The following is a 27775-nucleotide window of genomic DNA, read 5'->3' on the forward strand; positions in this document are numbered from 1 at the left end:
TGCTTTCACAGGCCATAGCAGAGAGCTGGCTCAGAGGTAAAGCAGTCGGGTCTCTAACCAGCGCCCATAGGGGATGCCAGCACTGCAAGTGGCAGCTTTACCCACTATGCCACAGCGCCAGCTCCAGCTATTTATTTATAATGATGTCAAATAAATTATTCTACTGCCATTGAAAATGAAATACTACAATAACCTAATTTTTTAAAGAAAGAAAAGCAAGTTTTAAAACTTTCTCTTGACTCCACATCCCACACCATCTACCACTCTAGTTACCAGCTCCCCATACAGCAAACAATCATTCTGTTTATAATTTCTCCAACTCCTAATATTTCCTTCTTGCTTATTCCCATCAAGTTTCTTCTGTCCACATGCTTTAACAATAATTGCTCTTTAAGAGACTTCTTTATTACTAAATCCCATGGAAAAGTTTCAGTTCCATGACAGCATAAGTCCTCCTAGCCCAACCTTCCTACTGATTACAACACAAAATTCTAGACTATATAAAAACTTTCATCACAGACTACAAAGTAAGGAAAGCAGGCAGATTTGGGAGGGAAGTCCAAATTGGAGAAGTGACCTGCAAGAGTGAGTGTCCAGTGCCTTTTGTTTTCTCAGTGTCACCCCACTGTGACTCTGCCCCTTAGGTCCCTGCACCTTGGCAGACCCTTGTCGTGAACACAGGCCTGGCCTATAACCGGTGAGGAGATTTCTGTGATTCTGTGTACAAGGGCTTTGTTACTATGTAAGACGATAGCCGCCATCCTGGTATTCTGTCTCTCCCAATGAAGAAGAAAGCTGGCATGCTGTGCACGGTCTATGCTGGGGAGTCCACTGGACCAAGAACTGAACATAAAACGAGTGAGATGGCAGCAGTCTCTAGCTAGCAGCCAACAAAACTAACATGTTCTCTACTAAAACCACAAGAAACGAAAGCAGATCCTCCACCTGTCACCCTTCAGAGGATACAGTCTCTGTTAGTATCTTGCAACATCTTGCAATCTGATCAGCCAAAGCAAGCTTAGACTCCTGACCCACAGAAACTCTGAAGTAATTACTGTGTACAATTGGGCAGGTAGCTAAAACCCTGAGAGAAACTCTTTATTTCCAGCCAGCAAACCAGAAAACAGAGTCCAAGAACACCACAGAGTATAGGAGAAGATGCCAGAGAGGAAAGAGCCACAGAAGAGTGCATCTCGTCATTTCGTGTATGAACCTAACTACACTCAAAGGTATTCACAGCAGTTCCCTTCAGCACATGAGCCAAGGAGTCTGTGAGGTATGCATGTTTCTGTTTTCTTCTTTTGTTGCTCTATAATATTCTAAATTTTTCTATATTTAATGGTACTGTATTCGTCATTCATCTTTCAAGTACCAAAAAAAAGCCATGTCATAGAAACACAGCTTATAATTTATAATCACATCATGGAGCAATGCACACAGGGTACCAACATATAAGCAGTTATCAACTATTATGAACAGGCTGATTCCAACTGTGGAAAGAAAGAAAATAAGAAAGGAGAAAGGAAGGTGAGAAGAATGGAGGGAAGAAGAAAAAGGAAGAGAGGAAGGGGGAAAGAAGCCCAAAGGGAAGGAAGAGGAAACAAAGAAAAAAAGTAAAAGAAATGGGAGAGAAAAAACATAAAGAAGAAAGCATATAAACATGAAGCAAAAATTGGAAATCTATATGCAAAATCATTAACAGTAGCTTTCTAAATTACTAGGATTATGGATGAACTTTTGTTTATTTTCTTTTTGGTGGTTTTCAAATTCTGGGTTGTAAATTTTTTCAACTTTTTCCTAGGGCCAACATTGTGGTGTAGCAGGATAAGCCTCTGCCTGTGGCGCCGGCATCCCATTTGAGTGCTGGTTCGGGCCCCGGCTGCTACTCTTCCTATCTAGCTCTTTGCTTATGGCCTGGAAGGCAGTGAAGGATGGCCCAAGTGCTTGGGCCCCTGCGCCCACATGAGAGAACCAGGAGAAGTTCCTGACTCCTGGCTTCAGACGGGCCCAGCTCCGGCCGTTATGGCCATTTGGGGAGTTGAACCAGCAGATGGAGGACCTTTCTCTCTGTCTCTCCCTCTCTGTCAGTAACTCTGTCTCTCAAATACATAATAAAATCTTAAAAAAAAAATTTTCCCCTTGCATGTTAATGGTTTTTTTCTAGTATTGCAGTCTTTTTTCTCCTGAGACAAAATAAGTGATTAAAAACTCAACTTTTATTATCACTTGGGTAAATTTCAACAACTACCTTGTCATGAAACTTTCCCAATCATAAGTTTCAATATTAACATGTTTAAAACATAAACTGGGGCTGGTGCTGTGACTTAAGAGGTTAAGCCTCCTCCTGTGACAGCCGTTTTGGAGGCCCAGCTGCTCCACTTCCCATCCAACTCTCTGGTAATGGCCTGGGAAAGTCGTGGAGGATGGCCCAAGTGTTTGGGGCCCCTGCAACCACATGGGAGACCCAGACAAAGCTCCAGGCTCCTGGCTTCAGCCTGGCCCAGCCCTGGCCATTGCAGCCATTTGGACAGTGAACCCGCAGACGGAAGACCTCTCTGTCTTTCCTCCTCTCTCTGTAACTCTGCCTATCAAATAAATAAAAAATAAATCTTCAAAACATAAAAACAATTAATAACAATGCTTACCTCAACTTGTGCTTGTTGTCTTGCTAAAATTATGTTAAAAACATCCAGAGACTTCTCCAAGTCCTACAAAACAAAGACACATTTATAAACAGGAAAATGATCAATATTCAAAAAAAGTGTTTCTTTTTTCTAGGCTCATCCAGTCCATTACCAGTACATTATCAAATGAAAACTCAAGTATAAATTAGAACATATACTAGGTTCTTAAAATTTTTATGAGAAAATAAGTTTTCCAAGAACTTCTCCATTAAATACAATATAAGAATTTTTCTGTGAAGTTATTATAATGCACAGAGAGCATATATGTACACGCCAATAAGAATATTTAGGAAAGTGACTTGTCTTCTAGATGCTTTATATATTATTTCCTGCAATCCTCATAACTCTGTAAGACAAATACTGTATTCATTTTATAACACAGAACAGCAGACGTGAGAGGCTGAGAACTTGTGTCCATGATCCGAACACAATACCTGAATCCATCTGAACCCATATCTACCTGATTCCAACTCCTATGCTTTTTTCTAAGACAACATATTAGAATAATTTTGGAATAACAGAAATTCATTTTTGACATTTTGAGTGAGTAGCAGAAATAATTCTACAACCTAGATCATGATAACAGCAAATTATGTATCCAGTGTATGCCTTCTCCATTTAAAAAGGGTAACTGAGACTACTATGCAAAAATTCTTTATAAATATTATTTTGAACTTTTTAAAAATCCACAAATTTTCACTAGCAAAATTAGGTAGATCTAATAAAAACATATTTAAACAACTCCGATACTGATTTTCTAAACACTACTGTAAAAAATGGGCATATTTCCCCAAACACTTCATTGGAACCTTATGATGTCTGATTAGGAAAATGGTTTTGTAAAAGAAAAAAAAACTAAACTAAAAAAAACATACTCCGTATTTTCCTGGGAAACTCTCTCTGAAAAAGAAATGAGCTCTGTTCTTTCTAGAATTAAATTTTTTCAAATTAAGTGTAAAACAATTAATTAGAAAAGATGATTAGACAAACAGTGGCTGTTATTAATAAATGCAAGATGTACCTGAATTTGCTTCTGTATTTCCTCCGAGACTTTTGTCTGGGTCAGCTTGGCTTTGTAGGCACTTCTGTAACTCCTGAGCAGCTGCCTGTGCTTCTTTATGTTACTCCATGACCACATCTGTGTGTACCTTCTTATGTGAACTTCAAGGACACAATCAATCGCATACTTCCACCTGAAAACCAAATTAATGCCTATTTGAATACAAAAGTTTAAGAAACAGCAAGAAAAGAGCTTCTTCCTAATTTTTAAAATTTTCATTAATATAAAGAGAATAGATTTGACATATTTCATAGACACAATTCTAAGATAACCATACTTTCCTGCCATTCTACCTTCCTGAATCTCCCTCCTTTTTTAAATTTCTGTAATAACATACTTTCAATTTACTTAATAATCACAGGCTTAACGCACCACTAACCATAATGTCCAACAAGTAAAAAACAGAAAGACCACTGTTTCACAGGAATAGAGACAAGGATTATAAATAATAAACAAGTTTTGACGTTTTAGATCTCACATTGTCAAATTTTTGTTCTTAACGTTCATTCTATAAGAGCTCAATAATAACATTTCAATTATCCAGTATAATTCTACGGCTTAAGGAGTTACTTCTGGGGCCGGCACTGTGGCGCAGTGGGTTAATCCTCCACCTGCGGTGCCGGCATCCCTTATGAGCGCCGGTTCTAGTCCTGGCTGCTCCTCTTCCAATCCAGCTCCCTGCTATGGTCTGGGAAAGCAGTAGAAGATGACCCAAGTGCTTGGGCCCCTTCACTCATGTGGGAGACCGGGAAGAAGCTCCTGGCTCCTGGTTTCAGATCGGCACGGCTCCAGACATTGCAGCCATTTGGGGAGTGAACCAGCAGATGGAAGACCTCTCTCTCTCCCCTCTCTCCCTCTCACTGTCTGTAACTCTACCTTTCAAATAAATAAATAAAATTAAAAAAAAAAAAAATAAAAGGAGTAATTTCCAAGAAGAGAGAATGCCAAATCAAAATGACAAGGGAAGACACAACACAAACAATAGTCATGTCCTGCATAACGATGGACTGCATATGACAGTACTCCCACAAGACTGTGTAATCTAATGATAAGCTCGTCATCTCGCTGGGTGAGTACAGTATCCACCGTCCCCAAAAGATGCATTTCTCAGAACATGCTTCCAGCATGAAGCAATTCACTACCGAGTCCATGTAGGAGGCTGACTGATAAGACTTCTTTTAAAATGTTAAAAGTCTTGAATTCTAAGAATTTGGGAATCCAGGAAGGAGAGTACAAGAGTGTTTATCAAGTAACATGAACCTTTAAGGATATTTCAAAAAGACTATGAAAAAACAGAATTAAAAGTTTTTGTGCAAATCTATGAAGAGTTGCTTCTTAACTTTACATGAACTGTTTTAATCTCCCATGAATAAAAGATATTCCCTTCTTGTCTATTAAAGAAAGAAGGGGCCAGACTACACAACTTCAAAGGTCTCTTGACTCTGAGTGTACTGAAGTATACATTTATATATTTCTCACAAAATTAAAAACAAATTCTAACTCACCATTGTCGGCTATTGGTATGAAGTGGCACATAAGGCTTATATTTCCTGTAAGGGGCATTTCTAACCATATAATCTACTGACTCCAAAAGGTCAATCATACTTAAGTACTGTAAAAACAAAAACAAAATTATGTTCTTTACATTACACACAGGAATAAAGGTCAAATTTTACTCCATTTTCCAACTATTGAGATACCAAATACCCTGAACAATGTTGACTGCAAACTCTGTAACATGCTGTAATCAATCAACTTCAATACACTCTCAATTATATAATTGATGAAGTTTAATACACTATCAATTATAAGTTGTACCATAATTTTTTGGTTCCACTACAAAAGAAACCAGTGCCATCGATTAAATTGTTATGTCATCGATATTATACAGCCTATTTTCAGGTATGTTAAAATGTGATATAAATGTACATCTTAGAAACAATGAGACACAGTATCTGATAATAGTCCTATTTCTAAAAGTATTTTTCCTCTAGACCACTATTTCAGCCAAGGCTAACAATGAACTGATTTTCCAATTATTCCCAAAAATTACTGCCTAACAGAACCAAGGAAATGACATTTAAGCACCCATCTCACCACCAACACAGAAACTCTGTGTGGATCTGATAAGCAGCTCAAAATTGAAGGAAAAACATCCAGAGAGAGATAGTGAGGCCACAGGGAGCTGGAGAAAGCTTCCTCCCCACAACCTCTCTCAACGCAATTTTAGCTAAGTATTACTTACCATGTGAGCAATTCAGCACCTGAAATATTCTAGACAGGACTTAAATGCTTTGTAAACATAAAACATACTCCAGATTAAAGACTTAATGGAAGAAAAGGGATACAAAATGTTTCATAATTTTTATAACGATTACATGTCAAAATGATACTACTGCAGGAATGTTAGCTTAAATAAAATGTTATTAAAGTTAATGCCACCTGTTTTTGACTTTGCTACTGTATCTTCTAGAAAATCTGCAATTACAAAACAACTTGCATTTTATTTTTAATGTACATCAGTGTGCCAAAAGCTTAATTATCTAAATTTCTTGCCTTCGTTTCACCTATAATCTTCCAACTCTTTTCTCAAATTCCCCAGGCTGCTCCACTTCTGATCCAGCTCTCCGCTATGGCCTGGGATAGCTGCAGAAGATGGCCCAAGTCCTTGGGCCCCTGCACCCACACGGGAGACCTGGAGGAAGCTCCTGGCTCCTAGCTTCAGATCAACCAACTCCGGCCCTCGTGGCCAACTGGGGAGTGAACCAGCAGATGGAAGAAATCTTTCTCTACCTCTGCCTCTCTGTAACATTTAAGATACAACTGCAAATTCAATAGAAATAATGTCATTCACTACAGTTTGATAAGATTTTCCCACCATTTAGGGAAAAAATTAGATAAAAGTAAGTTATTTCTGAAACTTGAAGTTTATTTTCTTGCAAAAATAAACAAAGTTTATTTTTCAATAAAATCTCAACATAATGAAGTGAATGAACCACCAGACCATTAGAGAAGGAATAATTATTAAGAACAGAGAAAGCCAGGGCCAGTGCTGTGGCTCAGCGGGTTAACTCCCCAGCCTGAAGCGCCAGCATCCCATAGGATGCCGGTTCTAGTCCTGGCTGCTCCACTTCCCATCCAGCTCTCTGCTATGGCCTGGGAAAGCAGTAGAAGATGGCCTAAGTCCTTGGGTCCCTGCACCCACGTGGGAGACCCGGAAGAAGCTCCCGGCTCCTAGCTTCGGTTCAGCGCAGCTCCGGCCATTGCGGCCAATTGGGGAGTGAACCATCAGATGAAAGATCTCTCTCTCTCTCTCTCTGCCTCTCCTTCTCTCCCTGTGTAACTCTGACTTCCAAATAAATAAATAAATCTTAAAAAAAAAAAAAAAACACACACAGAGAAAGTCAACACCAAAAGTTACTCCAGGTTAAAATGTCCACCTGAATCTCACCTGAGGCTTGGTCAACTCAATGGCAATATTTTGCACTTCTATGTTCCCATCCAGTTTGGGTGTTTTGAGTTCATTTTCTGCGTAAGGATTCATGTAGAGTTTTGCAGAGGCTGATAATGGCTGGAAAACTGACATCACATGGGAAGACGTAAGACATTTACATGTTCTTTCACACAAACAGCTGTAAACAATTATGAGAACACTGCTACTCCAAAACTAAAAAGAAATGATCAAAACTGTGTCTAACAATGTCTCTACAAGGAAAGTATTTAAGCATCTATTTATCTACATAATACCAACTGTTAACTTCAATAAAGTGAAGAAGAAACTAGAGCTTATTCTTGGTAACAAACGTACAAAACACAATCTACTCCTGGTTATTCACAGAATGTGTAAAATTAGGCTTGCCTTCCTCGCCATTTTATTACTCATTAAAAATACTGGCTCCTGGCTTTGGCTTGGCCTAGCCCCAGCAAGCCACTGTAGCCATCTGGGGAGTGAACCAGCAGATAGAAGATCAATCAATCGATCAATCTCTCTCTTTCTCTGTCTGCCTTTGAAGTAAATAAATAAATATTAAATAAAAAAATACTACTACGGGCACAGGTGTTTGACAGATTCAGGCGCCACTTGGGATGCTCACATCCCGTATCAGAGTCCTTGGGTGCAACTCCTGACTCTATTTCATATCCAGCTTCCTGCTAATGTGCACCCTGTGAGGCAGCAGATGATGGCTCCAGTACATGGGTTCCTGTCACCTACGTGAGGGACCCAGAAAGGGTTCCAAGCTCCTGGCTTCAGCCTGACCCAGCCATGGCTATTACAGACATTTGGGGAACAAATCAACAGATGGGAGATTTCTTTCTCCCTCTTTCTTGGACTTTCAAACAACTTCTTTATTTTTTTTTAAGATTTATTTTATTTATTTGAAAGGCAGAAATACAGAGAGAGGCAAAAGTCTTCCATCTGCTGGTTCACTCCACAAATGGCCACAATGGCCAGAGCCAGGCCAATCTGAAGCCAGGAGCCTCTTCTGGGTCTCCTACATGGTTGCAGGGGCCCAAGCACCTCAGCCATCCTCCATTGCTTTCCCAGGCCATAAGCAGAGAGCTAGATGGGAAGAGGAGCAGCCAGGACATGAACTGGTGCCTATATAGGATACCAGCACCACAGGCAGAGGCTTAGCCCACTACACTACAGCATCGGCCCCAAGGTGATAAATTTTAATTTGAATAGTATTAATATTATAGAAACTGTGGAACCTTATGGTAAATACAATTTGTGTAAGATTGTACAAAAATTTCAACTGTATTTATAAATAGAAAAATGCCTAAGAATGATCTTGTAGGTTTTTCTGAACTAATTTTCTCATCAATGAGATAAATGCTGTAACAAAACTATCAGCATTTGAAAACATTGCCCATTGTGTAGTAGTAAGTAAAGCTGCCACCTGCAATGCTGGCATTCCATATGTCTACCAGTTTGAGTCTTGGCTGCTCTACTTGCGAACCAGCTCTCTGCTATGGCCTGGGAAAGCAGCAGCAGATGGCCCAAGTCCTTGGGCCCCTGAATCCATGTGGGAGACCCGGAAGAAGCTCCTGGCTCCTGGCTTCAGATCAGCGCAGCTCTGGCCAATGCAGCCATTTGGGGAGTGAACCAGTGGATGGAAGACTTTTCTGTCTCTCTGCCTCATTCTCTCTGTGTATCTGCCTTTCAAGTAAATAAATAAATTTTGAAAAAAAAAAAAAAACACTGCCAACATTAAACACAAGGCTCTATGAACATAAGAGAAAGAAGCAACTGTCATCCCCAATGGCTGTAGAAGAGGAAAAGAACAGTGAATCAGAGTTAATATGGAATATGGGAGAACACAGTAGTCAGGGCTGAGAATAACAATGGGGTACACAAAATAAAACAAAAACAAAAAGCTTCTTTAGACTAAAACTGAAATGGAGAAAGCAACTGGGATTAATGAATAAATAAGCAGGCAGCTTTGTCAGAGATCTACTTTTAAAATAAAGGTGAGGCCGAAAAGAAACAGAAAGGCTCACTTTAAAAAATGTCTAGAGTTCTCCTTGGAATTTACCCAAAGGAAATTAAATTGGCAAACAAAAAAGCTGTCTGCACATTAATGTTTATTGCAGCTCAATTCACAATAGCTAAGACCTGGAACCAACCCAAATGCCCATCAACAGTAGACTGGATAAAGAAATTATGGGACATGTACTCTATAGAATACTATACAGCAGTCAAAAACAATGAAACCCAGTTATTTGCAACAAGATGGAGGAGTCTGAAAAACATCATGCTGAGTGAACTAAGCCAGTCCCAAAGGGACAAATATCATATGGTCTCCCTGATCGGCAACAACTAACTGAGCACCAAAGGGGAAACCTGTTGAAGTGAAATGGACACTATAAGAAACAGTGACTTGATCAGCTCTTGTCCTGACTGTTGATGTACAATGTAATACTTTATCCATTTCCGTATTTTTTTTGTTCTAGTACTATTGGTTGAACTCTGTAATTAACACACAATTATTCTTAGGTGTTTAAATTTTAACTGAAAAGTGATCCCTGTTAGGAATTTGGAAAACATTATGCTGAGTGAAATAAGCCAGTCCCAAAGGGACAAATATCATTGTTCTCCCTGATCAGTGACAACTAACCGAACACCAAAAAGGAAACCTGTTCAAGTGAAATGAACACTATGAGAAACAGTGACTTGATCAGCCCTTGCCCTGACTGTTGATGAACAACTTAATACATTATCCCTCTTAGTATTTTTTTATGTTTGTTCTACTTAATACTTTTGGTTGAATACTGTAATCAATACACAGTTATTCTTAAGTGTTGAAACTTAACAGAAAAGTGATCGCTGTTAAATATAAGAGTGGGAATAAGAGAGGGAAGAGATGTGCAATTTGGGACATGCTCAAGCTGACTTGCCCCAAATGGTAGAGTTAGAAACATACCAGGGGGTTTCAATTCAATCCCATCAAGGGGGCATGTACCAATGCCATCTCACTAGTCCCAGTGATCAATTTCTGTTCACAATTGATCATAATGATAGGACTAAGAGCCAAAGGGATCACATAAACAAGACTAGTGTCTGCAAATATTAACTGATAGAATAAAAAAGGGAGAGAACGATCCAACATGGGAAGCGAGATACACAGCAGACTCATAGAATGGCAGATGTCCTAAACAGCACTCTGGCCTCAGAATCAGCCCTTAAGGCATGTGGATCCGGCTGAAAAGCCCATGAGAGTATTTCAGGCATGGAAAGCCAAGACACTCTGAGGAAAAAAATGACCTAAATGAAAGATCTCCACGAGTGAGATCCCAGTGGAAAGAACAGGTCATCAAAGAAGGAGGTACCTTTTTCTGAAGGGAGGAGAGAACTTCCACTTTGACTATGACCTTGTCTAAATAAGATCAGAGTCGGTGAACTCAAAAGGCTTCCATAGCCTTGGAAACTCATGACAAGAGCCTAGGGTGATTACTGATGCCATAAACAAGTGTGTCAATTTGTTAAGTCAACAACAGGAGTCACTGTGCACTTACTCCTCATGCAAGATCTCTGTCCTTAATGTGCTGTACAGTGTGATTTAATGCTATAACTAGTACTCAAACAGTATTTTTCACTTTGTGTTTCTGTGTGGGTGCAAACTGTTAAAATCTTTACTTAATATATGCTAAACTGATCTTCTGTATATAAAGAGAATTGAAATTGAATCTTGATGTCAATGGAAGGGGAGAGGAGCGGGAAAGGGGAGGGTTGCGGGTGGGAGGGAAGTTATGGGGGGGGAAGCCATTGTAATCCATAAGCTGTACTTTGGAAATTTATATTCATTAAATAAAAGTTAAAAAAAAAATGTCTACAGTTGCTGGTTTGTCTAAACACCACAATAGTGACCTCACTAGGAGTAATCTAGACACCATAATTTTCTCAGTTATCTAAAAAATCAAAGAACAAAAACCTAAATCCTATATCAAAGAAAATGGCTAATACGTATGAAGAAAACATGGAGGTCAAAGCAGGATGCAAGGAGTGAGCTACAGCTACACTAACCTTTTTTCTCTTACTCTCCTAAATGGAGAGTTATGTTGCATCACAAAACTAAGGTATAAAATTAATATGTTCTGCTTGTGAAAGCAAATTTATCATAAAAAGTACACTACAAGCAAGTATTAAATGCCATGTTTCTTCCTGTAACATGAAATAAACGTTGATAATTACTTACCATATTGATGGTTTGGGGGTATATTTCTACTTGTAAGAATTTCACTTTTCAGCTGATCCTAAATGAAAAATTAAAATTTTATGAGAAGGAAAATGAAAATGCACACATATTCACCACACACACACCAAAAAAAACTGGTTCTTATGTCAGTATCTTTATCTTTTTTACTACTAGCCTATATAAAGAATACATTATACAATAAAGATAAATTTTATTAATATATAGATTCAAAATACCTAGAAACAATATTATAAATACTGTATTCCTCTCTGATTCTTAAAAAGATTTGTTTTTTTGGGCTCTTTAATTTTATTTAAGGTATACAAATTTCATGTATTTCATAGATACAGATACTTAGATACATAGATACAGTGATACTTCCCACTCTAACTTCCCTCCTGCCCACGCATTCTTTTTCCTCCTCCCTCTCCTATTCCCACTCTTAATTTTTAGAAAGATCTATTTTCAGTTTACTTTATACTCATAAAATTAACTCTACAATAAGTAAAGAGTTCAACAAATAAAAAATGAAGAAAAAAAACACTGTTCCTCAACAAGAGACAAGGACTATAAACAATCATTGAATCTCAAGAAGATTAGTTACAGTATCTTTCTGAAAAATACAAGACAGAATCTTGAAATTAATCCAGTTCAGAGAATTCAACCATTCTTCCTTTTACCTATAAGTAAAAAAAGATGACTAAGACTGGCTTAGCATATTCAGATTGTAATCTTCAACTACTCAGGGAATCATCAGAATGCTTAAAACAACTGCCAACATATATGCTTTATCTGATAAACTATCATCATTAACAATACTCTTGATCATTCTCATACCAAATACCATAACGTAACAAGAATGCCATCAAAACAAATGTAAACAAACTAAATGCAGTTTTAATTCAATAGTATAGATTCTCAAATCAATGTCTAGTGATTAATTTCTCAAAGATCTTCAAAAACAAAACTGCTTTTTTGAAGATACAGATTAGATTCCAAAAAATGTTCCTAATGCACATTATCATTTAGTGGCACTCAGGTTAAACAAATGACTGGCATCTTGTCCTCACTCAGGACCTCTTCTGTTCAGCAAACCCAGGAGTCTGTTTAGCTCTTCCAGGTCTAAGTGGGAATTACCAAGATCCGCTCCCTTGATCCCCGGTAGGACATGCTGCAGTTCACGTTCCAGTAAGCACTGAGGCTATCAAGTTTTATAAGCTAAAAAAGAGAAATGAAGGCCATCAAGCAACACACTGAAAATGTTATGAATCAACATTAAAAAGTACTCTCATGTTCACTAAACTGCCATTTTGAACTCTCAAAGGAAAAATATAATACACATACGAGGGGGAGGGGAATATTCATGTTATTCATAGACTTTATAATTAACAATTGCTAAACTGATTCTAGGGACACAATTTCCAATAGGTCTACTCATTCAATTATCAAATATTTATTGATAATTTAGCATTTAACAGAACTTGTAAATGCCTTGCTGAATAAGAAAGACATGATCCCTCCAGCAGATGTGAATGACTGTCACAAGAGGAGGGACAGCAGAAAGGATTCTATAATTAACAAGGCGGGAAAGCTACATACTAAATAACACAGCTTTTACAACGTCACAGTATCTATTAGCATATTTAATGCATTGTGAAGTCCTGTAGTTTAAAACAATATGAGGGGCGGTACTGTGATGCAGTGGGTTAAAGCCCCAGCCTGCAGCACCACCATCTCATATAGGGCCGGTTCAAGTCCTGGCTGCTCCACTTCCAATCCAGCTCCCTGCTAGTGTGTCTGGGAAAGCAGTGGAAGGTGGCCCAACTCCTTGGGCCCCTACACCCACACTGGAGACCCAGAAGAAGCTCCTGGCTTTGGATCGGCTCAGTTCCAGCCATTGTAGCCATATGGGGAGTGAACCAGTGGATGGAAGACCTCTCTCTCTCTCTCTCTGCCTCTGCCTTTCAAATAAATAAAATAAATCTTCAAAAAAAAAAAAAAATGAAGCACACTGTTTAATCATGTATAACTGAGTACTTTACTTATTAATCTTATGTGACTGGAGAATGCTTTTTCTGCAACATCTAACAAGACCTCAATAACACCATTTGGCATATACAAATCTTGTCCAGTTTCTTCATTTCACAGTGAAGAATCTAAGCCTCACAGTAGGGAATTTTTATAGAAGGTTGCCTGGTTAGTAAGACACAGAGTCTAAGCCAAACCCCAGACTTTCAACTCAGTACAATGGCATGCTCTGCTGCATCACAGTTTCTTCCAGAAAACACAGCAAATATTTGCACTTAGGAAGCTAACAAGAAATTTTTATTTTAACAATAATATAATACCTTGTATATAATTTTTTCTTCTTCATTTAATATGCATGGTGTCCAATGTTCATTTGTAGTCTGAAGAAAAAAGACAGTAATTGTGAAATGTGGTCTATATGCCACAAAATAGTGCTCTAATATTTGTAAACTATAGCAAAAGTTTAGTAAGAAAAGACATCTAGCTAATGTTGGCTGTTAGCTATGTTTCTTTACATATTTCCAAGTACATGGCAAAAATCTAAGAAAAAATTGAAAATAAAGGAACAAGAGGACCGAATTCATTCAGAAAATAACTAACAAGGCTACTATGTGTCTAGACTGTGGAAAGAATAAGTATGAATAAAAACAGTGCTGGCCTACACACTACTGAAGAAGCCACACATCCTCTTAAAAAGAAACTGATGAACTGTGAAGGAGGAAGGAAGCTGGCAGAGGACAGAAAGCACAGCATGACCATGTTTCCAGAAAGAGCAGACAGCAGTGCCAAAATACTAAACTTAAATAAGGGCATTACTGATGAACGGGTTAAACAGAGTTTCAGAGTAGCATAACAGTCAAAGTACAGAGGGTAAGGAGTCAACAGAAGGTACAGAAAGAACAAAGGCAGAAAATTCTCTCCAAAGGTCTAGCTGGAAAGAGAAGATAAAGAGAAGGAAGCAGTCAGATGGAACCTGGGGGATAGGGTGGGGGAAGGGGTGGTTAAAAGAGACTTTTTTATTTTGTTGTAAAGAACAAGACCTCAAGGTATTTAAATGCTTACACAGAGTAGAGAGAGATATAGGAGAGAGAAATTATGAAAGAAGGAACAGAGGGAGGAGGGGAGGCTGGGTGTGGGGAGCAACTCGGACTAGACTAAGTTACTGGAATTAAGACTTATTCTATGCATCTGCTCTCCCACAATATGGCGCTGAGAAGGGAGAAACAGCTTCTACACAGCTGCCTCCAGTTCAACCAATAAACAGCAGGACCTGCTCCTGATTGGAGGAGAGCAGCATACTCGGCGTGTGGGTAGCAGAGTTGGGAATGGTGGAAGGACTATAAAGGAGGAGAGAGACAACATGCACCAGGAACATCTAAGGGGAACATCTATCTGAAGGAACACCTGTGCAGCCCCCGAGAGAGCCGGCCGGCGGTGTGCTGCTCCCCTGCGGAAGTGGGGAAAGTGGCCAGGGGGAACCGCCCTTCCACGGAGGTGGAAGGGACGGCAGCCAACCCGGGGAGGGCTGAGCAGACGAAAGAACAGCGCAGGGTCCTGTGTCGTTCCTCCACGAAGACGGGGAGCGACATAATGGTGCCAAAACCCGGGAAGAACCAGCAGCAAACCCGGGGAGGGCCGAGCAGACAAAAGAACAGCACAGGGTCCTGTGTCGTTCCCCCACGAAGAGGGGGAGCGACAGCTGGGAGGCTAGAGGCTGGAAAGGAATAGTTGAGATCCAGAGCAGAAGAAAGATTACCTTAGATCTAGTACGATTATAATTCGGAAGAAGAAAACAAGTAGGTTAGCTGTTTCTGTTACTCTTCTAGCCACTGTAGTAGCTGAAGCAGAAAATAAATGAGCCAGACAATGTGCCAAGTGCTTTACACAAACTATGGCATTTAATCAATACTAAAAGATAGGTGCTATTGTATCACTGAATGTAGTTTCTTTCCCTACTGAGGCCCTACCCACGCAACTATTCATAAAGGCAAACCCATAACAGGTATGATTTATTGTTCACTGCCCTTAACTTTAAATGTATATAAGTGAATCACATATTTTGTGCAATAGAAAAACCCAATTTCTTTTCTCTTTCTTCACTACAACATGTTACCTACAATTTATTTGCCCATAATAGGAAAAAAAAAATGCCCTGCCTGTATATACACAACTCCCTATCTTTAAAAGATATTTAAGGGGGTCGGCGCTGTGGCACAGTGGGTTAATCCTCCACCTGAGGCACCAGCATCCCATATGGGTGCCGGTTCAAGACCTCTGATCTGGCTCTCTGCTATGGCCTGGGAAGGGAATAGAGGGTGGCCTGAGCGCTTGGGCTCCTGCACTTATGTAGGAGACCCGGAGGAAGATCCTGGTTCCTAGCTGAGGATCAGCTCAGCTCCAGCTATTGTGGCCATTTGGGGAGTGGACCAGCAGATAGAGGACCTTTCTCTCTGTCTCTCCCTCTCACTGTCAGTAACTCTACCTCTCAAATAAATAAATAAAGCCTTTTAAAAAAAAAAAAAGATACTTAAGAAGAAAACAAACCAAATTATAAAACACTTAATCAAAATGAATTGACATACACCCCCCATAACACACAGACATGTAGCTATGTGTATCTATCTATACCAGGTAAGAGTACATAACTACAAAAATTTATCTTCTTTTCCCAAATGTTTTAGATAAAGCTTTTAATTTCTATCACATTGTTTCACATTCATATTTGTTACATGGAAAGACAAAAAATATTAGAAAGTGTTAATAATAGCATCATTATGAATAGTGAACTTCTAGAAAAGCTGTACCAGATAATGCATTAAAAATATAACAGCTATTTGTAGCATTATTGATTTTAAGCAGTTCAGCCTGTGACTTCAAAATAATACAAGATCCATAGAAAATTTAAACAACAAGGCCAACATTACCAATAGACTAAGTTCTCCAAGTGTGACACCAAACGAAAGAGGTCGCTTTGGATCAGTAACCTACCAAAGAAAAGGTGACATTATATTAAATGACGGTGGGAGTGAATCCACCCACACCCAACCCTGTACAACATGCAGCGGAGTACACAAGTCAGTCACACAACCCAGCTTGGTGTGTGGAAAAGAAAGGGGAGGAAAGCAATAACGTGGCCATGAGGGCCCACATCTGGTATACATCTTACACTTCTACAACATTAATATCATACTTTCCCTGGGGAACTCTTCTTACTAGAAAGCAGACTCATGACTAGGATTAAAAAGACTCCTCTCGACAAAGTTAAAAAGAGATAGTCTCCTTATGTGTATCATGAAAGATGTTCTCCAAGATAAATAAAACAAGGTGTTACAGACAACAGTACTGCCAATAATCATTTTAAAACATTTAAGGTTTTCATGATTAGAAATGTGAACCATTGGACCGGCTTTGCAACATAGTAGGAAAGCTGCCAACTGCAATGCCAGTATCCCATATTATTTATTTATTTATTTATTTATTTATTTATTTTTTGACAGGCAGAGTTAGACACAGAGAGAGAGACAGAAAGGTCTTCCTTCTGTTGGTTCACCCTCCAAATGGCTGCTTCGGCCGGCACGCTGCGCCGATCCAAAGCCAGGAGCCAGGTGCTTCCCCTGGTCTCCCATGCAGGTGCAGGGCCCAACCACTTGGGCCATCCTCCACTGCCTTCCTGGGCCACAGAAGAGAGCTGGACTGGAAGAGGAGCAACTGAGACAGAATCCGGCGCCCCAACCGGGACTAGAACCCAGGGTGCCGGCACCGAAAGTGGAGGATTAGCCTAGTGTGCCACGGCGTCGGCCACCAGTATCCCATATGGACACCAGTTCATGTTTTGGCTGCTCCACTTCTGATGCAGCTCTCTCTACTAATGGCCTGGGAAAAGCATCAGAAGATGGCCCAAGTGCTTGAGTTCCTGCAACCCATGTGGGAGACTTAGAAGAAGCTCCTGGCTCCTGGCTCCTGGCTTCGGCCTGGCCCAGTCCAAGCCATTGCAGCCTTCTAAGGAGTGAACCAGCAGATCAAAGATCTGTCTGTCTCTCCCTCTCTAACACTGACTTTCAAATAAACAAACAAAAAAAAATCTTTTAAAAGAAAAAAAGAAAAAAGTTAATTGTCTCTTTAAGTCTTCAATTTTTTTGTTACTTCAAAATTACTGGGGTAGGCATTTGGCACAGTAGTCACCACCTGAGATGCCAATAACCCATAATGCAGTGCCTGGTTTTGAGGTCCAGCTACTTGGCTTCCAATCCAGCTTCTTGCTAGTGCACACTTTGGGAGGCAGCTTAAGCTGTTGCCACCCAAATGGAAGACAAGCATTAAATTCTAGGTACCTGGCTTCAGCCTGGCCCAGCCCTGGATGTTTCAGAAACCCAGTAAGTGAACCACTGAATGGAAAATCTCTGTCTCTCTGTCTTTCAAACAAAATGGAAAAAAAAAAAATTATACCATATTAGGGAAAACTCTGGATTCTTTTTTAAGGATTTTTTATGTACTTGAAAGGAAGTGTTAAACAGAGAACGTAACAGAGAGAGAGCTCTTCCATCTGCTGGTTCACTCCCCAGACAGCTGCAATGGTAGGGGCTGGGCCAGGCTGAAGCTATGAGCCTATAACACCATCCGGGTCTCCCACATAAGTGAAGGGGTCCAAGCACTTGGTCCATCCTCCACTGCTTTCCAAGCACTTTAGCAGGGAGCTGGATGGGAAGTGGAGCAGCCAGGACTGCAACCGGCACTCATGGGATGGCAGCATCGCAGGTGGTGGCTTACCTTTCTGCACCACTCCAGCCCCAAGATTCTTAATATTTAATGTCTTCAATTCCTTTATCTAAAATCTTCCAATATTAAGCTTCTACTCAGTTTCTAAATGGTATATAATTTATGATCTTCACAGTGATTAAAACTGTACCACAATGTACACTATTATTCTTTTAGACATTTTTAAAGATGTTTAAAAATCATAAAAAATGGTATGGTCATGAGGGGGCTCTGTGACACAGTGGATTCATGTAAACCAAATAAATTGAGGTTACTTACATCATCTTCATATTTAATGTGAATGTCTGTGATTTTTACTTGTACATTTTTTATTATTTGAGTTGCCAATTTTTCAAAAAATGTATCTTTTTTTGCTTCTTTTGGCTTATCTATAAAAAAACAAAAAAAAAAACAACTTCAGGAGTTGAAATTCTCACATACTTTACCATCAATGATCAAAGGAGAGCTAAGGCATACTTGATGAAAATGACCACCTATTTTAGGGTCTTTTAGATTTACTTCAGATTTTATATACATTTGCAACTTTAAACTTATTTTTGAGTTACATTGTAATCTAACATTCATTTTCACCTTCCAAGACAGAAAGCAAGTGGCAATGTGTATAAACAACACATGGCATAAAAACTACTTTACCTACCTTTTGAGCGATCAAGACCTTTAAAACGTTTCTTAAAATGTTTTTTGTGCTTTTTACGTTTACGTCCTTCTCAGTGGAAGCATTTTAGTGAGAAAAGGATAAAATTCAAGTTAGCAGACTAGAGGACAGAAAACAAGAGAATTCTTCCTGACAGCAAATTCTGATACAAGTAACCTTATCTTATTCTAAACTGACCTGTTACTTCAATACAAACACAAACTCACAAGCTTGCATCTGTCTAGAATAACCTTCTTCAGTAAAGATTAACCTTCTTTAATCTAGAAAATAGCTTGGCAGTTGCAATTATACAAAAATTGGGTAAAATGTCTACTTGCAACGCCCTTTATATTATTAATGACTTCACAATACAAAATTTCATTTTAATTTCAATATGGAGCCAAAATATGGGAAATGTAATAATGAGAGAATATAAAACTTTCAGAGGAAAGTTTTCATAAATGTGAGGGAGGGACATAGAACACAAATGAAATGAATGGGCAGGTTGTGGACAGATGAATTCTTGATGACTCACCTCACAACCAAAAATATTAACTTAAGGATATGAAGTATATAAAAATGGCAAAAAAAAAAAAAAAAAAAAAACCAACACTGAATTAGCTGAGTACTCTTGTTAAAACTTCATCCTTTTTCATTTGGTATTTCTTCACTACATTTTGGTATAACCCAACTTTCTTCACACTGAACTACGTACTAGGCATCACATCCAGTCTGAACTTCTGAAGCAGTCTCTGTTTCATTTGCTGGCCTCTGGACTCCAGCCTCACCTCTACCCTCTGTACTACTACCTGACAGATCTTCTAAAATGCTAGTCATCAACTCAATCTCTTGTTCAAAATTATTAAAAGGCTCTCCCTTCAGAGGCTGGCATTGTGGCATAGCAGGTTAAGCCACAGCCAGCAACACTGGCATCCCATATGCACGCGCATTCAAGTTCCACTGCTCCACTTTTGATCCAGTTCATTGCTAATGGCCTGGGAAAGCAGTGGAAGAGGGCTCAAATCCTTGAGCCACTGTACCCACATGGGAGACCTGGAAGAAGCTCCTGGCTCCTGGCTCTGGATCAGCCTAGCCAGCCATGGTAGCCATTTGGGGAGTTAACCAGTGAGTGAAGTATTCTCTCTCCCTCTATTGCTCTGCCTTTCAAATAAACAAACAAACAAACAAAAAAAAACCTTAAAAAATAAATAACTAAATAAAATGCTCTCTGCAGCCCCCCAGATAAGATCACAACATGTTTGCATGACAATGACAGTCCTTTTATATGACCCCTATCTCCCTGTCCTATCTCCTGCCATTCTTCCTGCACTGGAAACCAGAGAAACAGGATTTGTACTTTCCAAAACAAGCCATACTTTCTACTGCCTAATGCCTCTCAACACATTTCATTCCATAAACTTGGAATGCCCTTCCTGAAGCTGTCCACCAGGCAAACTCCAAAGCAGCTTCCAAATCTCAGACTTAGCACTACTCACTTTGAGGCTTTCTTTAATTCCTCTAAGCAGCTCCAGGGCCAGTACCTCATACAGAATTCCAGAAAACAATGACTACTCTGTATCTGAAGTATCTGAGAAATCCTCTTGCCATCACCCAGGAGACCTTATAAGAGACTTATCAGTTTAAATGAATCCAAAAAATCCACATAATGAACATTGTAACAAAATATATACACAATTTATATTATACATATTTAAGAGAATATATGTGACATTTAGCTTGAACATTTTAATTTCTTTTTTCTTGATATATTTAGGCAAATTGTCCTGCTACAAAAATTGAGAAACAAATCCTGGATTGCAAGAATAAAACCTTAAGTTTCAAGAACAAAATGTTTACTAGATATATAACAGAATCTGGACAATGCTGATACTAAGTATTTCTTACCACACTGATAGTCCCCAACTCTGTTTCAGGCATAAATTAATACATAGAAAAAGTTCCAAAAGAAATACCATTTGAAAAGAACCAAGTTAAAAAGCCAGACTAGCCCTGGAAACTACTCCACTGCACCAGAACTTCTTTCAGAGACAGGTTCTGCTGCCTGGGTATAATCTTCATGGCTGACATCCTGACTTTCTGGTTTCACGTTTGTTCTAGCCCCTCTTCAGCCTTTAATCTCAATGCTAGATGCACCAGGCAGGTTTAAAACTCTTCTATCTCCAATACAACCTGAGCACTACATAATTCTTTCTTTGAGAAAGTTTCTCTTTAAGTAGATGAATAATAAATGTATGATGCTCAATCACACTCTAAAGCAGTTTCCAAATATTTTGTCTTCAGAATCCTTCAACACACTTAAAACCAGAAGAGCTCCATGAGCTTTTCGTTTATGTGAATTAGAACTACTAATACTTTACCATACTGGAAATCAAAACTGAGAAGTGTTTTAAATGTTTACTCAATCATTTAAAAGTAAAAAATATGTATTACATGTAGTTATTAAAAGCATATTTTCTTGGGACTGACTCTGGCATAATGGGTAGAGCCGTTGCCTGCAGTGCCAGCATCCCATACAGGCGCCGGTTCAAGTCCTAGCTGCTCTACTTCTAATCCAGCTCTTTGCTATGGCCTGGGAAAGCAGCAGAAGATGGTCCAAGTCCTTGGGCCCCTGTACCCATGTGGGAGACCCGGAAGAAGCTCCTGGCTCCTGGCTTTGGATCAGCATGGCTCCAGCCATTGTGGTCATCTGGGGAGTGAACCAGCAGATGGAAGACCTCTCTCTCTCTGCCTCTCCTCTCTCTGTGTAAATTTTTCAAGTAAATAAATAAATCTTTAAAAAAAGTATATTTTCTTAACACAAAGTTGTCGTGAGAAAAGTGGCATGGATTTGCAATCCAGGGATTAACCTATTAAGATACTCATATGCTGTTTTAAATTTTTGATGGAAATCTTGTCTTCCTACACATATGTAATAAGAAAAGGGAGAATCATTTTCACAGCCTTTTCATGTAATCATGGATATTACATTCAAACTCAACAAGTGGTAGTTTCTTAAAATTAGTTACAATATGAAATATGACACCCTACCAATGAATCTTCAACCCCGAATTAAAATTGCCCTACACTATCTTTTAAATAGGACTTTTATACATGCCTGAGTTTTTGTTATTCATTGGTAATACAGAAATACTGATCAACTGAATTACACAAATCTTCCAAATGTTGTCACTTCATTGTTTAGTATTAAAAGTTGTACTTGTTACTATCACCATCAATCTCAACAGGAAAGTCTTTAAGTATTGACAAGCTGTCAGGCTCAAGGTGACAGATAACAGTTTTCTGAAATTCTAATTTTTCCTAATAAGTTCAAATTCTATAATTGGCAACAAATATTGCTAGTTGCTGTTGATTGAGGTTGCTTCTCTGAAGTGTCTTCCACATGCCCAAATCAGAATAATGACAGTCTGTCAGTCATTCTTTCAAGTAGAAATTGTTTTCCATCTAGAAAAGCAACTAGCTCAAAATTCAAACTGCACACCTTTCCTTGAAACAATCATTCTACTTCAATATACAGAAATGCTTTATGCATACTTTCTCTGCTGCTACACAGAATAGTAAAGAGCTAAGTGTTCAAGAGTTGAAGTTAACTAAAATTAAAAATTCCCTACTTCATCAAGAAAACCTTTAAGTAAAACCAGCACTTGGCTGGTGGCATTTTGTTTTTCCTGTGAGTACATGGCAGTGAAAATACAAAGACTACTGCCGCGGTTAGACTCTGCTACCTTGAATCAGGCATGCTAGGACAGCCAGCAATTTTACACACCGATGTTTACACCAGCAGTGCAAACGAGAGAAAACTGAAAAAACAAACTATCTTATTACTGTAAGCTTCAACTTTGAGAACTGCTACTAGAGAATGTATTTAAAAAAAAAAAAAAAACTGACACCAAATTAGGCAACAGACACCTAGAAACTGCAAAAGGGAAATGATCATGAAACACACATTGAGTCCTACAGACAATGGCATGTAGACACCATCAACGAAATTAACCCTTGTCATCTCAAAACCACCAACATTTACCCAGGATAGGATACCCTAAAAAAGGTGGGGGTGAGGGAATTGAATGAATTTGGTTTTCCTATATATTTATCTCTGACTGCTGCCACTCAATGAATTTGTTGAGATACCTGAATGGGCCACTAGAATTCATGTGTACCTTAGAGGAAGGTTACTCACAGTAGGACCAGAGGCACCAACATCAGCACACAGCAATGCTTGATGCTTTCTAACTCTTGGTGCACAGAATACTGTGTACTAGTAGACCTCAGACAGCTCGTTCAATTATAACCTACAAAACTGGATAATGAGCCGTGAGCATCTCCATGCTTTCATATTAAATGAAGGAAGTGAGACACATTTACTAAATGAGCAGATCTGTCAGAAGAGAAACTGCTTTCAGGGTAATTTCACCTAATGCTATGAAAAAGCCATGCAAATTCTAGTCCCGCTTGTCATAATGAACCTACCTACTAAAGAAGCTTCTAACTACAGAATTCTAATATGATGTCTATGGTTTAAATTTCCAGATAAAAATCTCACTTGCCATTTTATCAAAATAAATTTTAAGTGTGATTAAGTTACTGAACTGTTAAACAGAACATGAAATTTAATAGATCAAATCACTACTGAAAATATTTTAAATTATTTTAATGTATTTGGCATATTTCTTCACTAGGAAAGAATTTTCTTACTAGGAAGAATCCTGTGAATCCTAAAACAATTAGCCTTCTATGAAGCTGAAAAAATGCAATGTACAGGACAGTAGACCAGGGGTGCCCTCAAAGCAACTTTGCAGAGAAAACAAATCAGGCAAGATATGAGAAGAAGCTCAGAAGAGCACCTCCCATCGAAGTTCTAAAGAAAGTCTCCAAGAAAACACTTGGTTTTTCTGAGTTTTCAAAAACCACTGCAGAGGCCAGGTGAAACACCACTGCTGTGGGCGGCAGGTAAAGCCACCACTAGATGCCAGCATCCCATATGGGCACCAGTCATGTCCTGATTGCTCCATTTCCAATCCAGCTCCCTGCTAATGGCCTGGGAAAGCAGCAGGGGATGGCCCAAGTATATGTGGCCCTACCCCTCACATGGAGCTCCTGGCTTTGGCATGGCCCAGCCCTGGCTGTTGCAGCCATCTGGGGAGTGAACCAGCAGATGGAAGATCTCTTGGTCAGTCAAGGTCTCTCTCTTGTGTGTGTAACTCTTTCTTTCAAATAAATAAATAAATCTTAAAAAAAAAAAAAAAAAAAACCTGCTACGAGAGAGGAATTGCTTAATTGAGAGACTCTTACTGTAGTATGGAGCTAAAATCAAAAAGGCAGTCTGAAAGTTAGCTGGGGATCAAGCTGGGTTTCACAAAGGTAGTGAATCATGTTTGTTTACCCCACAGACACCCAGCATCCAGCACCGTGCTTGCTGCAAGACACACAAATATCAGCGAATGAATGAATGAATGACTGCAGAGGCAAAGGAAATGATGGTCAGGAGGGAAACGTGAATTACATTTCCATATTTTCTACAAGGATGGCACATCATCAAACAGACCAGACTGAAAACATAACGTGGAAAAGAACACAATTTTCTGTAGGTGATCAGAATTAACCATGCATACCCACCAGGCTTGATGTCCTTGTAAACAAAGTTTTCCAAGCCATATATGAACTCCCCTGAATGTGCGCCTGCATCCGCATGGCAGCAATAACCAAAACGCAAAGTATTTAAAAGACACCTTTAATTTCACATGTAAAACATGCCTAAACTTAATTCAAAGAATTAGAACTCAAGTAACAGGACAACTACAATTTAGCAACACCAAAACTATTTATATCTAAGGAAATATTCACAGTGACATCATTTTCCCTCTTTCAACAAATAAAATTTCATTTTTAGAATATTAAAAATTTTTAATAATTAACAAAAATTTCAAATTAAGAAGGAAGGCAAAATCAATGTGGGCTAACATTTCAATGAAACCTTTGATTAATTGTCAAACACAGTAAAAATTTTCCAGTTTGGTTTTCTTTTTGCCTATTTTGCCCACTTTAAGACTAAAAATATTACTGTGATATTTTACACTAATTTTAGAGTCAGTTAAAATGATCTCATCTTGAGTGCAATCTGTTCCTAATCTTCTATACCCATTTTTGTTAATGAAGGTTAGATAGCACCATCTTCTGTTTCCCTCTTAGCATAGACACCAATGCAAGTTTACCTGAATTCACAGCTTGGATCATGTTACTTCCCAGATTTTCAAAGACAAGAAAACTTGGTGATTCCTCACTATTGCATAGGGTTCAGAGTATGGATCCAGAGCCAGACTGGATTCAAATTCCAGCTACACTATTTTCTACTTGTGTGAACTAGAACAAGTTATTTAATTCTCACTGTTCTCAACTGTAAAATGGGAACAGTGACAGTATCAGAGGAGTGGGACTATTAAAGGAGTTAACTCACATAAAGCACTTTGAGGAATGACTGGCAAACAGTAAAAGTTCAAAAGATGTCAATTGCTATCACTGCCATTATCATTACCATCATTAGAGCATCCAAATCTCTTAAAATTGGCCTATACTTAGCTTTCCAGCCTTATATCCAACTACTCTCTATCAAATTCCCTAGTTGTTAATTGTTTCCCAAAGACTGTCTATATTTTTCCAGGGTCACTGTCCCCCGTGCCTGGAATGCACTCTTTTCTTCTGGTATACCCATCTCTGAGACCTCCTTGAAACATATACCTTCAGTGCCTGCCCTCATCTCTTTGGTTGAACTTGTGTTCATTCTGCACCTCCTCAACGGGAAGCAACACTTTCTCTGCTTAGTATTATGCAAATATTTTATTGTGCCTATTAAAATATGAGGTCTTGAACAATAGGGTCCAGAGATTTTCTAATCTTTGTGTTTCCAACAATGTTAAGACTGGCAACAAACTTCTGAAATGCACCTGGAAGCTACAGACATTGCCTTCAAAACTCTAATTATTAACCTAGCACTCTGTCTCCACACAAATCAAACGAGTGTAGAAGTAAAATACAAAGATATTCATACGTGAGAGAATTTTCATAATTATATACAGTCCTTCTTTTCTTAAAAGTGGCTACATGTGCTTCAGCAAAACAAAGGAGTGAACTAAGAAAAAAAGAATTAAACACAGAAAAGCTACAAAGACCAGCCTCAGGATGACATTTGTGTAGCAGGCACAAAAGCTATCTGTTCAAAGGTAGAGCTCCAAGAAAAAGGGGGCAGGGAGAGCACCAACAGATGTGAACAACTAGAAAATAATATTCATACTCATTTAATACACTTCATGCAGCTTACCCAGAAGAATAAAGAAATATAAAAAGAAGCACTTACACACTCAAGAAAAGCAAAAAATTGTAAAAAAAAAAAAAAAAAAAAAAACACAACCTTAGTAAATCTTTGGCCTCTGCAAGGAACAATAATTATACTGTCACAATAACATAAATGTTGTACAATACTTGGCCAAAAATTATATATGCATATTATAACAAAATGAGGAGGGGTGAATTTAGGGTGAAAAGAAACAGAATTAGAATAAGCAATTTATTTAAAAATTAAAGATGTATAGCCTTTAAAAAAAAGAATTTTTCTTTCATTTTTATTACCTACTGCTTTAGCTGAATTACCTCTTACCCTTACTTAAGTCTCTATACATGTACAATGGTGTTTTTGTGCTTTTAAAATCAAGAAATAAAAGAAAATTAGTAAGTCTGATAATAAAATATGATTATAAAATAATAACTAACTTAATAATCATAGAATGTGAAGCATCTAAAAGCCAGGGTTCTCTTTTATCATTCACATGAACATTATATGAAGATAGAACTAATATCCACAGAGACTAAAGGAATATTTACATAAACTCAAGACTATCAAACGTATGTTTAAATAGTTAAGAAAAAATTGCTGGGGGTAAAGACAATGCCTGAAGCGCCGGCATCCCATATGGGCGCTGGTTCTAGTCCCAGCTGCTCCTCTTCCCATCCAGCTCTCTGCTATGGCCTGGGAAAGCAGTGGAAGATGGCCCAAGTCCTTGGGCCCCTGCACCCGTGTGGGAGACCCAGAAGCTGCTCCTGGCTTCGAACTGGTACAGCTCCGGCAACTGCGGCCAACTGGGGAGTAAACCAGCGAATGGAAGACCGATTCTCTCTCTCTCTCTCTCTCTCTCTCTCTCTCTCTCTCTTTCTCTTTCTCTCTGCCTCTCCTTCTCTGTGTAACTCAAATAAATAAATAATTCTTAAAAAAATGCATATGGAAGATTATCAATTTATCAAACTGACAACTACCAAAAGAGATAAAAATTGTCCCAAAACCATTCTCAGCTTGCTTTGACAGAAAAAAAGCGATACAACAACATTATTTTCCTACAAATATAATCAACCTGAGCAGAAAGAAAAAATATGCTCAAGTGTGCAGAGAAAGGGAAAAAAAGTTTAAGCTTTTAAAAAATGTCTCCCTTTATGGCACCCTCTGATTTTAATTAGTTCAGGAGTAGTTTGATAACTTTACGTGAAACAATTAATACTTCTGCATAAGAAAAATACTTGAGACAAAAAGAATCAGAATCAGTGGTAAAGCACTTTAATAAGTAAACAATTCTTAAGATAGATGATAGATTTCTTACTAATTTAATTAAATGTCAGCAGCCTAAGTTTAAAAAAAGAAATCTTGTTATGTCTAAATATAATTTATGTCATTTCTAACTCAACAATCACCTTATCCTGTAAGAAAGGTCACCTTCCTTCATCATAGAAATATGTACACCTGCCAATAAAAGACCAAAAAAGATATAAAATGCTAATAACTCTTATACCCCAATCAGCAACTGGAGTACGATTTGACATTTAAAAAGAGAAATAA

At 38.6% G+C, this 27775-nt stretch overlaps 1 protein-coding gene across 5 annotated transcripts in view; it reads right to left on the bottom strand.

Moving 5' to 3' along the window:
- VPS13C (vacuolar protein sorting 13 homolog C) overlaps positions 1-27775 on the bottom strand; it is a 207616-nt gene that overhangs the window by 155227 nt on the left and 24614 nt on the right. For 3 of the 5 annotated variants that reach the window (XR_007910408.3, XM_051822342.3, XM_051822344.3), the window contains exons 6-16: positions 24514-24576; positions 18883-18948; positions 18504-18613; positions 16394-16453; positions 13790-13849; positions 12579-12659; positions 11442-11499; positions 7196-7323; positions 5250-5356; positions 3706-3877; positions 2646-2708 (exon numbers count right to left, since the gene is read on the bottom strand). Coding sequence is in view for 4 of the 5 variants with exons in the window: in XM_051822342.3 (XP_051678302.3) it covers positions 2646-2708; positions 3706-3877; positions 5250-5356; positions 7196-7323; positions 11442-11499; positions 12579-12659; positions 13790-13849; positions 16394-16453; positions 18504-18613; positions 18883-18948; positions 24514-24576 (968 nt within the window). In the remaining variant the exon portion in view is untranslated. The remainder of the gene's footprint in view (positions 1-2645; positions 2709-3705; positions 3878-5249; positions 5357-7195; positions 7324-11441; positions 11500-12578; positions 12660-13789; positions 13850-16393; positions 16454-18503; positions 18614-18882; positions 18949-24513; positions 24577-27775) is intronic. The other 2 variants (XM_051822343.3, XM_051822345.3) reach the window with 1 other exon arrangement.

Source organism: Oryctolagus cuniculus, chromosome 12 (genome assembly GCF_051225735.1).
Source record: "Oryctolagus cuniculus isolate XC-2025 breed Fujian yellow rabbit chromosome 12, ASM5122573v1, whole genome shotgun sequence".
Lineage (NCBI taxonomy): Eukaryota > Metazoa > Chordata > Mammalia > Lagomorpha > Leporidae > Oryctolagus > Oryctolagus cuniculus.